The sequence below is a fragment of the Acromyrmex echinatior genome, chromosome 15 (genome assembly GCF_024713525.1).
Source record: "Acromyrmex echinatior isolate Ae372 chromosome 15, ASM2471352v2, whole genome shotgun sequence".
NCBI lineage: Eukaryota > Metazoa > Arthropoda > Insecta > Hymenoptera > Formicidae > Acromyrmex > Acromyrmex echinatior.
Genome location: NC_141866.1, coordinates 6,334,970 through 6,347,403, shown reverse-complemented (window position 1 = coordinate 6,347,403; position 12,434 = coordinate 6,334,970). Strand labels below are relative to the sequence as shown.

General features: G+C 31.6%; 3 protein-coding genes across 5 annotated transcripts in view; 1 reads left to right on the top strand and 2 right to left on the bottom strand.

The window, feature by feature from the left end:
* The window catches only part of LOC105153041 (neuropeptide-like 1), a 41,226-nt gene extending 35,756 nt beyond the window's left edge, over nucleotides 1–5,470 (bottom strand). Inside the window, exons 1-11 of the mRNA XM_011067659.2 lie at nucleotides 4,272–5,470; nucleotides 3,355–3,558; nucleotides 2,979–3,273; nucleotides 2,540–2,886; nucleotides 1,877–2,462; nucleotides 1,562–1,776; nucleotides 1,353–1,484; nucleotides 1,142–1,295; nucleotides 851–1,064; nucleotides 537–757; nucleotides 54–455 (exon numbers count right to left, since the gene is read on the bottom strand). Of these exons, the coding sequence (XP_011065961.1) occupies nucleotides 54–455; nucleotides 537–757; nucleotides 851–1,064; nucleotides 1,142–1,295; nucleotides 1,353–1,484; nucleotides 1,562–1,776; nucleotides 1,877–2,462; nucleotides 2,540–2,886; nucleotides 2,979–3,273; nucleotides 3,355–3,558; nucleotides 4,272–4,369 (2,868 nt within the window). The 5' untranslated portion in view covers nucleotides 4,370–5,470. The remainder of the gene's footprint in view (nucleotides 1–53; nucleotides 456–536; nucleotides 758–850; nucleotides 1,065–1,141; nucleotides 1,296–1,352; nucleotides 1,485–1,561; nucleotides 1,777–1,876; nucleotides 2,463–2,539; nucleotides 2,887–2,978; nucleotides 3,274–3,354; nucleotides 3,559–4,271) is intronic.
* A 54-nt stretch (nucleotides 5,471–5,524) lies between these two features.
* On the top strand, nucleotides 5,525–9,440 carry LOC105153042 (putative inositol monophosphatase 3). Of its 2 annotated transcripts, none has more exons than XM_011067660.2 (7): nucleotides 5,525–5,697; nucleotides 6,862–7,169; nucleotides 7,336–7,584; nucleotides 8,284–8,444; nucleotides 8,526–8,643; nucleotides 8,866–8,965; nucleotides 9,041–9,440. In XM_011067660.2, the coding sequence occupies exons 2-7, from the start codon at nucleotides 6,956–6,958 to the stop codon at nucleotides 9,198–9,200; spliced, it is 1,002 nt and encodes a 333-aa protein (XP_011065962.1). In that variant the 5' UTR covers nucleotides 5,525–5,697; nucleotides 6,862–6,955; the 3' UTR covers nucleotides 9,201–9,440. The 2 variants fall into 2 exon arrangements, with proteins under 2 accessions (XP_011065962.1, XP_011065963.1); XM_011067661.2 differs by lacking the exon at nucleotides 5,525–5,697 and adding an exon at nucleotides 6,160–6,313.
* Nucleotides 9,413–12,357, bottom strand: LOC105153043 (uncharacterized). Of its 2 annotated transcripts, XM_011067664.2 has the most exons (4): nucleotides 12,257–12,357; nucleotides 11,580–11,789; nucleotides 10,915–11,294; nucleotides 9,413–10,191 (listed from the first exon to the last, which is right to left on the bottom strand). In XM_011067664.2, exons 2-4 carry the CDS (start codon nucleotides 11,702–11,704, stop codon nucleotides 9,677–9,679), a joined length of 1,020 nt encoding a protein of 339 aa, XP_011065966.1. In that variant the 5' UTR covers nucleotides 11,705–11,789; nucleotides 12,257–12,357; the 3' UTR covers nucleotides 9,413–9,676. The 2 variants fall into 2 exon arrangements, with proteins under 2 accessions (XP_011065966.1, XP_087270306.1); XM_087414180.1 differs by lacking the exon at nucleotides 12,257–12,357 and having other exon boundaries at nucleotides 11,580–11,963.
* Between the last annotated feature and the right edge of the window lie 77 nt (nucleotides 12,358–12,434).

Sequence of the window (12,434 nt, the reverse complement as noted above, 5' to 3'; positions counted from 1 at the left end):
TAGTCAAATAAATACAAAAACGTTTTCAATGTAAAATAAAATATATTATTTACTTGCGAATTGGGTTCAGGTACTACAAGTGTATTTTTGTCACTTTTTTCAGGTGATTTACTGGATACTGATTTTGTGATACTTGATTTTCTATTCAAAAAACTTCCGGCTATATGCATCTCCTTTGTTTCTTCTGTTTGTGTCTTTTTCTTCGCATCAGGTTTTATATAAGGTTTCTCTTTTAGTTTTTCTGTATGTAGTTTTTCTATTTCATCTAAAATGCATTTAGCGGTACTGTCTAAGTTGTTCCTAATTTTTAAAATAGATTGTGCCGAATATTTTATATTTAAATTAGTATGATGCAAGGCTGTTACAATTGCATATTTGTACGATGATAAGAGTTCGTGATCTAATTTTTTTAGTCCTTTAAAAATACTGACAATACATTCCCATGTGGCTGTAACCTGCAAACAAAATTGCCAGAAATAAATAACTACATAATGTAAAAAAAAAAAAATGCTTTGTGAAAAATATTGATGTCGTACTTCTTTAACCAACCCCGTTACTTTCGATGAAAGTATAAGTTCCATCACTGATTTACAACTATACAGATATGACGTTATTTTTTGCAGACTATGTCCATATACGGTACTAAGTAAAGCTGTTAATGCTTTTAGGGCGATTACAGTGTTACGAGTGTTTACATTAATAGAATCTGTTATGAGATCTGTTATTAATAGTAAAATGGATGGAATTTCATCTTGAGCTAAAACATAAATTATGCAAAAATATATATTACCATGTTTTGAGCATTAATATTAGCGTTTTATATAAAATTATAACAATTTATTCTACATACTCAATAAAGACTCGTAATTAATAGTGCCCAATAAGATGTCTAAGCAGTTTGTAATAAAAGTACAACATTTTGTGTTTGTACTTAAACAATTCCGCATCATGTTTGCAGTATCGAGTAAGATTTTATTTGGTTTCATTGTAGTTACCAAATCCGAATGCAATTCGACTTCTTTGTACATAGTTTTCCACACTATTACTGATTGATTAGTTTGAGCCTATTAATATATAAAAAGCAGTTTTCAGCAAATAAATGTATAGTACTAAAAGGAAATATATTTAAAATTATACAAACCTGCGTCATATCATCCAGATATACAGGAAATGATAAAACTGATAACATAATTTTAAAGTTATCCTCACCATTGATTTCAGTGCTTCTTATGTATTTTGTAAAAATTTCTGCTATTATACACCATAAATCTATATAAACTGATTCTTTAGTACTCCTGAAACACATTGTTAATTAAACAATTAAATATATTATTAAAATTATTTAAACTTACTTTTTGTTAATATATACTGATTTCAAATTTTCCATTATTGTTTCCAGAAACCCAAGCACACCTGAGGAATATGAAAATTCTGAACTAACACATCGCTCCAGAAGGCACTTGATTGTATTACTGTCTTGATTCCTATAATACGGATTTGTAAATGTTTTATATAATATAAAATACTACATATAAACATATTGACAATTAATTTAAGTTACTTGAATAAGATGTGTGACAACACTTCGTCGAGTATTGGCGACGTTAATAATTTTAATACCAGTTCTGGCAATGCATTATCATGAAATTCAGTTTTCTCGATAATGCAATTAAGACTTGGCAAAACTACATCAAATATCATATTTTTCACCATGAGTTTATCTATATGGTTTCCCAATTCAGTTACAACTACTATCACATCTCTATACAAATGGTCCTGTAAAATTCAGTAAAATAATAGTAATAATAAAATTCCTATTTTATATACATGTGTTTTGTGTCACAAGAACAAGAAAGTTAAGTATATATTAATTAACCTTTGTTGTAAGTTTAACAGTTCGTATATATATCATCAAACTTGTCCATAACGTTTTACCAAGCTGAAAACGATATTTCATTTCTTTATCTGTAATTTGGCCAAGAATGAGCAGAGCCTCTGCTATACTATGAATAATGCTTTTGGAACATTCTCGAAACACATCATAAGATATAGCATGAGGAAGTCTTTCTTCTAACATTGGAGAGCAAACTGAAACAAGATCTTCCTTTGCGACAAGTAATTGACCCAAAGCATCCACAGCAACCATTTTTGTTTTAAAAAATCTTTTGCCTGGAGAAGCAACAACGTCAAATTTGGAAGAAAGCAGTGGTGTATCCCCAAGTGGTCCAAAGCAATAATTTAAAAATTGTGTGATAACGGGAGTAGCAAATTTCTCAATATCTCTATACAATTTAACAATTAAATGCCACCAAACTTCTAGTTTTGTCAATGCAATTAATTCAGTTTTACTATTCTTTGCATTTAATGGAATACAGAGTAATTTTATTCTTCTAGCAGTAGCAAGTTCTTGATGATCTAAAGCGAAATTGTCAATCAACAATCTCCACGAAAGGAAAGCTTGTCTGCAATATAATAAAAAAATCGATGTTTGTCATAGATAATCAAAAATTAAGATTTAATTGTAGAACTGCAGTTTCACCTGCGTATAATAGGATCAGTAGACTTGAAGGCCTTTTCCTCGACACTCAGTAAATTATTTATAAGATTGGCACCACGATGAAGATCTGTGCCAAGGAACTGGATAGTAGTGTTCCATTGTGTAGTCCAATCCAGTTCACATGCCGCTACTAACAGCAACATGCGTTTGTAATATGCAGATTGTAAATTCGTTTTATATTGTGTCCATACATCAGGATATTCTTTACGAATATGAGCTGACGAATTTGTTGTAAGAGCTTGTTGCAAAAGTTTCAAAGCGGGACCACGCTGGCGCTTGTGTCCCATATAGGCCAATGTTACAACCTTATCCATCAGTAATGTATCAAACTAAAAAAAAAAACAAATCCAAAATCCAAAAATTTTCCAATCCTAAATGTAACTTGAAAAATTGTTCATGACACAATTGTGCATATTTATACCTTTTGAACACTTTGATCAAATGTTATAGAAGCCATTCTGTACAATCTTCTCAAAAGAGCAAGTGCACTATAGTTTACTTCTTCTTCTAGCTTTTGTTCATCCGATAAAAGCTGTTGTTCAATCTTTGTCAACATTTGCAAGTTATCCACACATGCTGTTGGTGTTAACCATTCCATTAAAGTAGGCTGTACATTAATCAAGCAGCTCTTAAAAAAATTTAGAGCTTGTCCGTCATTAGCAGCTGCAGAAATAGCATTGTCATCTAATACCTCCAACAGTTTGAATATTTTTAATCTAAAATCAAGGGGGAGAACTAGTGCTTTGTTATATTATTTAGAGTGTATAAATTTTTATAACAAATTTAATCAAACAAACCTCGTTTTTAAGTCGGTCTGTAGCATTGATTCAAAAAGATGTAAAGAATGTGTACGAAATTCATGCATAATGGCATTGAATGCCGCCAATGCTTCAATTTGAAAGGTTCCATCGCTCTTTGTGAACGATTCTATAACCAGCTTTAATAAATCCTTGTACCGTTCTTCTTTAATAATACCACATGTCTCTAATTTTCTAGCTTGACTATAAGACAAACATAGAGTCTTTATTGCAAGACATCAAGGAAAATATTTGTTTACATACACACACGCAAATATACTCAATATCTTTATTCAATAATACAAATGTATATATAATGTACATAATATATATTTCTAAGTAATGCAATGCTATTGCATTCCATTCGTGATCTTATACTAAATCAAACAGATCTTCCTTGGTAAATTTATAGTGAACATTAACAACATTAAAAATCTAAATTTTTCAATTTTATATTTATTCAAAATTCATTCTATAAGATAGTTAAATTTACAACATGAGAAAAAGACATTGTTAATAAATCTTTCTGTATGTTTTTCTTCCTCTTTCATATATATTTTCTCGCAATTTTTTCCTTTTTCTTTCGAATCCTGATTAACACGAGATGAAACAAGATGCAAAAAAATATAATATAATAAAGATTGCTTTTTTTGGAGACGTCGACACAAATGACATATTAAATGTTATCTTCTTGTGATACTAAATAAATAACAAAGACAAAACGACACTCGTGTCACTGTATTTTTTGAAAGGTAAGCAATCGGAATCAGACCCGATATCCATAATCTTTACAATTAACTGAATGATTATTGCCTCGCTTATCCTAATCTAACGTTCATCTCGAGTGTCAAACATGGGGATCTCATCGCGATACTTGGTTACGTTATCCTCTCAGAGCATGTTCGCGATAATTTTACCTGGTAATATAGAGCAAAGCATCGCGCTTGTCCCTGGTATTATTATTATCTCGCAACGCCTTCAACATTCTCTGGAAGGTCACATTCGAGGTCGCCATCTCGTTGCGTCTGTCTCCTTTCTTTTACCTGCCTTCCACACAACAGTACGATTACCGATCACCATTCATCTCACGCCGCGCGCGCGAATCGGCGCGACTCTTCTTCTCGGCCACTTCCAAATAGGTTTTGTTCGTGCTGACTTCCACAACCTGGATACCGAGTTTTCGTTGCCAGGAGGGCGAATATGTCCGACACTCCGAAGCTTACTGCGGCGTTTTCCTAACAGAGAAGAGGGAGTGGAAGAGAGGTAGAGAGAGAGAGAGAGAGAGAGAGAGAAGGAACAAGCAATTCTCTCCCGCGTCACAAATCGGGAAGCGATTCCGTCCGGAGTACAAATGTACTATGTTGCGTAGTATCTGTACTGTAAGGTCTGTAAGCAATGCAACACTGCACCGTCTGCACGGTTCCCAGAATGTTCTACTTTAGGACAAGGTGGGGGAGATTCTGAGTATCGGTCGTTTTCCACCGACCAAGGTTCTGGTCTTCTCGTCTCGTTTCTTTTCCGTACAACGCGGCAGCGTTCACAAGTTTTCGTAGCAATTAAAGACTCGACTACTCCACAGTCGAGTCTGACAATGTTCGACAAACAAAAGTAGCGAACCGCGTTTGTTTTGCCCGCACGCAGCTTCGCGCGCCAACCGGAGTTCACGAAGGCGCTCGCGTGGCCACCGTGGCTGGCACCTTGTCTCACCCCTTCTATGTTAGCTAACGTTTAGTTTTAGCGGGAAGCGACTCAGAGCGATTCGAGAAAAAAGAATGGAGGAGGGTGAAAGACAATCAAAAAGAGAATAAGATAACCGAAAGGATAGCGAGACTAATTCATTACAGAAAAATATCTGCAACGAATTTTAATTTCACTGCGATGACGCAGAAATACAAATATAGACTTTCAAGAGAATTTTGCACGTCTCTTTTCAGTGGGTCAAAACATATTTCGAATCGAAATTGAATCCTCGTCCTGAAAGTCGAGATTTCGATGCATTCTTCCTTTAATTATTCGGTTCCTCCTATGCTTCTCACCTTTCCAGAGTTTCCAGCCTCCTGTCCCTTCTGATTCCTCATCCATCTGATTCATCAGATCCATCTCCGAAAGACGCGCGCATGTTGCGCAGAAGGTATCTCCCTTTAATAGATCTACATGTGTATGTGCACATCGTGTATAATATATATATGTGGGTGTGTACAAACATAATGGATTTCTGTTCCAGCAGAACGCGAGAACGCAATTGCGCATTTTGAAGACGCGTGATAGAGAGAGGAAGAGAGAAATCGAACACGTGGTGTTAGGTATATCAATGCATCTTCTTCTCATCTAACTTTTTCTTCGGTAAGTCCACTTTGTCGCTTCTTTTCTCTACCCCTTCTTCCCTTTTTCCCCTTCCGAAAATTTCCTTCATGTATTCACAGCTTGGTCGATTCTCGAACAATTCACAAATCGCTTCTCCATCTCTCTCTTTATCTCACAGTAATCTTAAATCTCAAGGGTTATATAAATCAAAACTTGAAAAGTAGGAAAAGGAAAAAATTCAGAAAAAGGCATAGGAAATGTCGAGGGAAGAAATTCAGAAGTAGATATGGGAAACTTGTTTTCCATTGAAAAATTTGCAAAACATCGTTAGATCATGAATTTTAAAAATAAACAGATCGTATATATATATATATCAATATTAGAATTTGTATGTAAAATAAATTTAATAAATTTACCTATTTTAAAAATATATATAATATGATTTATTTAGAGTAACAAATATTTAGAATAGGATAAGAATGCAGAGAGCACATGTTACATTTATGAGCTATTATGTCCAGTTTTTAAGCGAATACGATGTTGGTCCGATCATTTTAGCTATCACATTTTCTGAATTTAAATAACCGACATAGATTCATGTTTAGGGAGAGAAAGAAAAAAGAAATGTAAACGAAGTGTAAAAAGTGCAACCAAAGTAAATAGTCCTTGTTTTGTTTCTTGTTTATCTCCTGCAAATTACTATGATCAAGAATAGCGAGAATATAAATATGTCTTCTTCTTTAATGATTAATTATCCGTGAAAATTGACTAAAAAAGGACATTCACATTTTGGAAACTTCTTGATTTTCTCATTCTGCAGGAAAAAGAGTCCATGTGGAACAATATCTAAAATAAATTTATTGTAAATCATTGTATTAACATTATCTCTTTAAACCTCGTATATGCTCATACAATAAAAGAGGTTAGGAATAAATTGTCTCGTGTCAATGTTACAGTGGAGAAAAGCGTTTGTCTTTTAATATTTTTATTAATGAAGTTATACAATAGTTGTATAAACTTACTAATATATATATATATATGCAATTAGTAAGTTTCGTAAGCATTGATTTTTTTTTTATTTAACAAGCATTGATTTTATGCTTTTGTATGCATACATACACATACATATGCATGTGTATATATATATATATATATATATATATATATAAAATTATGCGTTACATCATGTGTTTATTTTTACAGGCTTCCTGTAATCATATTGAAGGCTTGCAAAGTCACACTATAAATCTTGCTGTCACAACTAGTCACACTAGTTAATACGCCAGTAAACGGCGGAATGAGCGTGCGTACGCAAAAGCTACTTTTGTGCGCGCTCGTACTTCTAGGCATCATCTACTTCTGTACGAATCGGCGTGGGAACGATAAAGATGTATCTCTGAAGCAGCTTCTCGCTGCTGCTATAAGAGCGGCAGAGATTGGGGGACTGCAAGTAGTAGCAGTGCATGATCAGACTAAATTCAAAATAGAGAGCAAAGGTCAGACGAAGGAAGGTAACTATTTGATATGTAATTGTACGTGATAATACATTAAATAAGTCCATAATGTTTCTATTTCTTGAATTATGTTTTTATATTGTACAATCTGTTTTTCTAATTCAATGGACTTTGATATAAAACAGTGATGTATAATAATTTTTCTTCTATATTTCCCTTAAAGGCGTAAATGATCCAGTAACAGCAGCAGATTATAGATCTCACTGTGCTATGTATCGATCTTTGACAGAAGCATTTCCAGGGATTACTGTGATATCAGAAGAAACATCGCAAGATTGTGATAAAATTGTAGTTGAAGACATTAAGAATTCTGTTAAAAGTATTGAAGGTTACGATATAAGTGACGATATTGTAAATGTTAATGATGTAACAATCTGGATAGATCCTCTGGATGCCACCAAAGAATTTACAGGTAAAGATACATTTTTGCCATTATAAATTCCAGTGCTTCTAACAAAATTACTTTTCAGGTCATTTATGGCAAGAAGTTATTTTTAGACCAATATTTGTGCATTTTTATGTTTAAACATATTCATGTTACAATCAATAAATTGGTCAAATTTCACAAGAAAGATATTCTAATCAAAGATTAGATTTATAAACAATGAAGTACAAAGAAAATATATTACCTGCAATTGCAATTTGAAATTAATATTTTCGCGATTGTTTGTGGCTAGATGTTGAAGAAGCATCGATTGTTTTCAGGAGATCAAACAATAGAAATAATTTTTTGGGCCTAATATAATACAGATAATCATGTCCAGTTCCATAATAATATAAGATCTATATGAACAATCTCAGAAATATTAAGATGTTGCGGGTAAAGCTTATTCCTTAATAAATAATTTAATATGTAGATGCAGTAATTTGACTTATAATTGAAAACTTGAAAAACCATTAAAATATCAAAACTTTGTACCAGATGTTCCAGATCCTTGTTCCAAATCCTTGTTCTAGATTCATCCATTCTTTTTTTTTCAAATGTTAGACACAAAGCTTTTTGAATAAATTAGAAAGATATTCAGTGGTTCTGGAACATTTTATATTTATTGCTTGATGTAGCTTCTTAAATCAAATTTGACAGTTTTTGCATGATGCCTTATGTTTTTAGAAAATTTACTGCAATATGTATCTACTATGGTATGCATAGCCATCAAAGGACAACCAATTATTGGTGTTATATATAAACCGTTTGAGACAAAACAGAATTACAGTTTATTCTGGACATGGAGCAATCATGGCGTATCAAGAAACTTGAAAAATTTGCCCAAGGTAATTTTTGAATTCAAGTAATTTAACAAAAAAAGTTATGATCAATTTTGAAAAATTATTTAGCTAATCTTTGTTGAACAGGTAAAAGACAATAAAACACCTATTTTAATTGTATCTCTTTCACACGCTGGACAAGTAAAAAATACATCTAAAATTGTCTTTGGCGACAACGCTAAAATTATTTCTGCTGCTGGTGCAGGTGAAAAGTTTTTTCAATACCATTTTATTTCTATAATTCGCTATTAAAGACTTGTGATTAGTGAAGATAATTTGCACATGATGCGTATTTTTCTATCATTCATTTTAATTTCCTCATTGTTTTTAATTTTTCATTATTCAGCCACATTCTTTCCATATCTTCAATTTTTGTCATTAGGAATTTTATATAAAATACACAAATATAAAAGACATTTTATTTTAGGATACAAATTTTTGGAGGTAGCTGCTGGTAATGCGACAGCGTACGTTCATACAACTGCTATCAAGAAATGGGATATATGTGCAGGCACTGCAATTCTTAGGTATTGCTATCTAAGTATTTTAATACTACATAGTATTTATTTGTTATATGTATTTATTTCTTATATTTCTTGTAGTGCTTTAGGAGGAACAGTGACACAGTTATACGATCAACAACCAATCTATTTTGGAAATAATGACGCCAAAGTACTTACAAAAGGTCTTTTAGCAACTATGAGCGATCATGCTTGGTATTCCGAAAAATTCTTACATGACTTTCCATCCGATTCACATTAATCAAGAATAACTTGACGTCAATGTATTAAAAAAAAAAATTAAGGTTGTATATATTAAAATCTGTTTATAAAACTTTCGTGTTTTAAAAAATATCAATATATGTGCTCATGTAGGTAATAAAATCACATATCTTCCAACAGCTGTCTTAATTTAAGAATTTATTGTAAGAAATATAAATATTTATCATAAACTATGTATTAAAAAAAGTAGACTTTTATATAATAAATGAAATGATAGTAATTTTATTATAAACTTTTATACATCCACACATAATTATGAAATTTATGAATGATAAAAAAACAAAAATTTGATATAGATAAAAGACTCTAGCATTAATTTATACGTTTACTAAAAAATTTCAGGAAAACTGTTAATAATGTGTTGATAAAAACTGTTGATAAAGTGAAATGTATTTTTTATGTTTATTATATAACATCTACTTTGTATTTTCCGACTTTGTATAAAGATAAATATAACTAAAGTAATTTTACTTTATTTTCTGAAATACATATTGCAGATGATTTTTCTAACTTTTCTATTGTTTTGCAAAACTTTGCAATAGCTTTGTCATATTCAGACAATTTGAAGATATCACTTAAGCTAAAAACGTAACATATATATTTTCTCATAATCTTAGTTTGCAGTTTTTTTAAAGGAATTTCACCTTTATGTTGTAAAACGTCTAAAATAGTTTTTTTCCAATGGAACATAGCAACGTTACTTCTGTTATCCAAACTAGATTGTTTACTAATTTTTGCAACTATTTGATCTTCCTCTGATTGAATGTTGATTGATTCCAATTTCCGTTTTTTAGATTTACTTTGTTTCTCATGTAGGTAACCGTTGGTTATCCCACATGCTTCGTCACTTCCATCTTGATGATTCACAGAATTATTTTCTTTGCATATATTTTCATTATTTTGATTTTCAGCGAGATTCTGATTGTCAAACGAGTTATTAGAATCTATATTTTGGATACATGTCATCTCATCTATAAAGAAGAATAAATATTTGACTTATGTATTTTATAAATCCTTATATATAATACTAAATCTTTCTTTTAGGTGAACTTCTTGCATGGTTTATCTTTTTTCCTTTTTCCTCCACTTTTTTGAAGAAAAAAAAAAGAAAAAAATAAACCATGCAAGAAGCTAAAAAAACAGACTTACTCGTTCTTATATAATTCATATTAAGTCTATTCTTTGTAGATGAAATCGAATATACTTATATTTAAATATAAAGACTGTTTTCCTTTCAGAGGATACAGTCGACTCAAATATTGTTCTATCTTTTTTGACAATCAATAAATAACAAAAAGACCTTTCCATTTCATGATACAAGTCGACACAAGTATCGTTTTATCTTTACTTGTGGAATATCAAGAGAGATACATTTGTGTCAACTTGTGTCACTAAATGAAAACTCGATGGAACGACACTTGTATCGATTGTGTCTTGTAGAAGGAAAATAGTTAAAATAAAATAGATATATCAAAAATTTGGCAAAAGCGACATAAAAAATTTTAATATAATTCAATGCAACGATAGAAAATAGATCTATTACAAAAGATGTATTCCAAAATTCACTCTCAGTGCTAAAAATTATAGTGCATGTAATGTAAATTATAGATCTTTAGCACTGGCAGTGAATTTTGACACAGCCATAAGAAATTCTTTCATTAAATAAACAAATTTATTATAAGAAGATTATTTACTTTTATTCTGCCCCTGATTTTGTATAGGATCTTCTGGAACCTTTGTAATCACTTGTTGACTCTGCTTGTGTGCATTCTCCATTTTGCTCCAAACGCTTTCCACAATTGCTGCATTTACACGATTGCCTATTGCATTGTGCACAAAGTTAAGAAATTTAGCCTTCTTTCTTGGTATATTTTCATATTTTGACAAGGTATTCAGAAAGTTCCTCTCTAAGTGTGATAATTCCACTGTCCCAGTCAGCAAGTTATTAACAACGTTAATCCATTCTTGCTGTTTGCGCTCGCCCTTATTTGCATTAGGTTTTGGAACATAATCTTTTGCGCCATATCTTTCAGCTTCAGTTATACATTTAGTATGTGTAACGTATTCGTCACTTCTTAAAGTTAAAAATATTAATATGATTATTAATATCAGCTGACTGAATATTGGAAACTTATTAAATACTTAGCAAAGTATATCCTTATTTTTTTTTAAATTTAATAGTATATCGAACATGATATTCAAATGATAAGAAAATTCTATTTCAGGTATTTCTACAATTTTTTTTATTTCTGCACTTCAAGATCCGTAAAATAAATTTCAGATCAGAAAAATATATTTCAAAAATATCTGAGATTACCTCTACATTAAAAAGAGTTACTTCTTTCAATTAAATTCTTACCGAAAATCCTTTAGGCAGTCCACGCAGGTTAGGAAGGGCGAATTCCGGCATTTCTGCTGATAATGTATAGCTACTTTGGGCTTCCTTAATGAATCGCCGCAATAGTTGCAAGTAAATACAACCATATTGTGATTATTTATACAATCACAATACTATAATGATTGAAATAATGATCGATATAACGAATATATCGAGTAATTTCAATTTAACCTACAAAAATAATGCCGATACTAAATGATACTAACCAAACAGCACCAACCGAGTGTCACGTGGATCCAAAAAGAATCTGATTTTATATAGGACCGTCGAAATCGTCCGTACATTAGCGCCAGTATATATATATTTTCGATATAGGAACTACATAGCTATGTATTAGGGATAAAATCACGATATCGTAAATAAATGTGGTGCGAGTCCGTACTAAATTGTAGTGTTAAATTATATGCACTAAATTGCTTTAAAAAGTATAATATAAATTATAATTGCTTTATTATTTTATAAGATCAATTTTTCTTTCGTGCTGTGTCTCTTCGATAGCCATATTTTAGTCTAGGTATTTTTTATTTTCAGAAAGAATATAATTTTCGTATTCAGAACGTGCTTTCAATGATAAATATGTTTTAATTATGTGTTAAATACACGTTCTAACATCGTAAAAGTGTGTTCTGAATACGTACAAGATTCTCCGGTCTCACGAAACGCACGATCCCAAATTCCAAAAGAGAGTGAAATTTTTTGCATGTAGCGTTTATATATCTTATCTGAAAGCTAGCGCGATCCAATAAGCGCTCGGATACAGCACCCGCAGCGAGACTCGTGCTCATTGGCTGGCTTGAGAGTGGTGGGGTTCGAGGT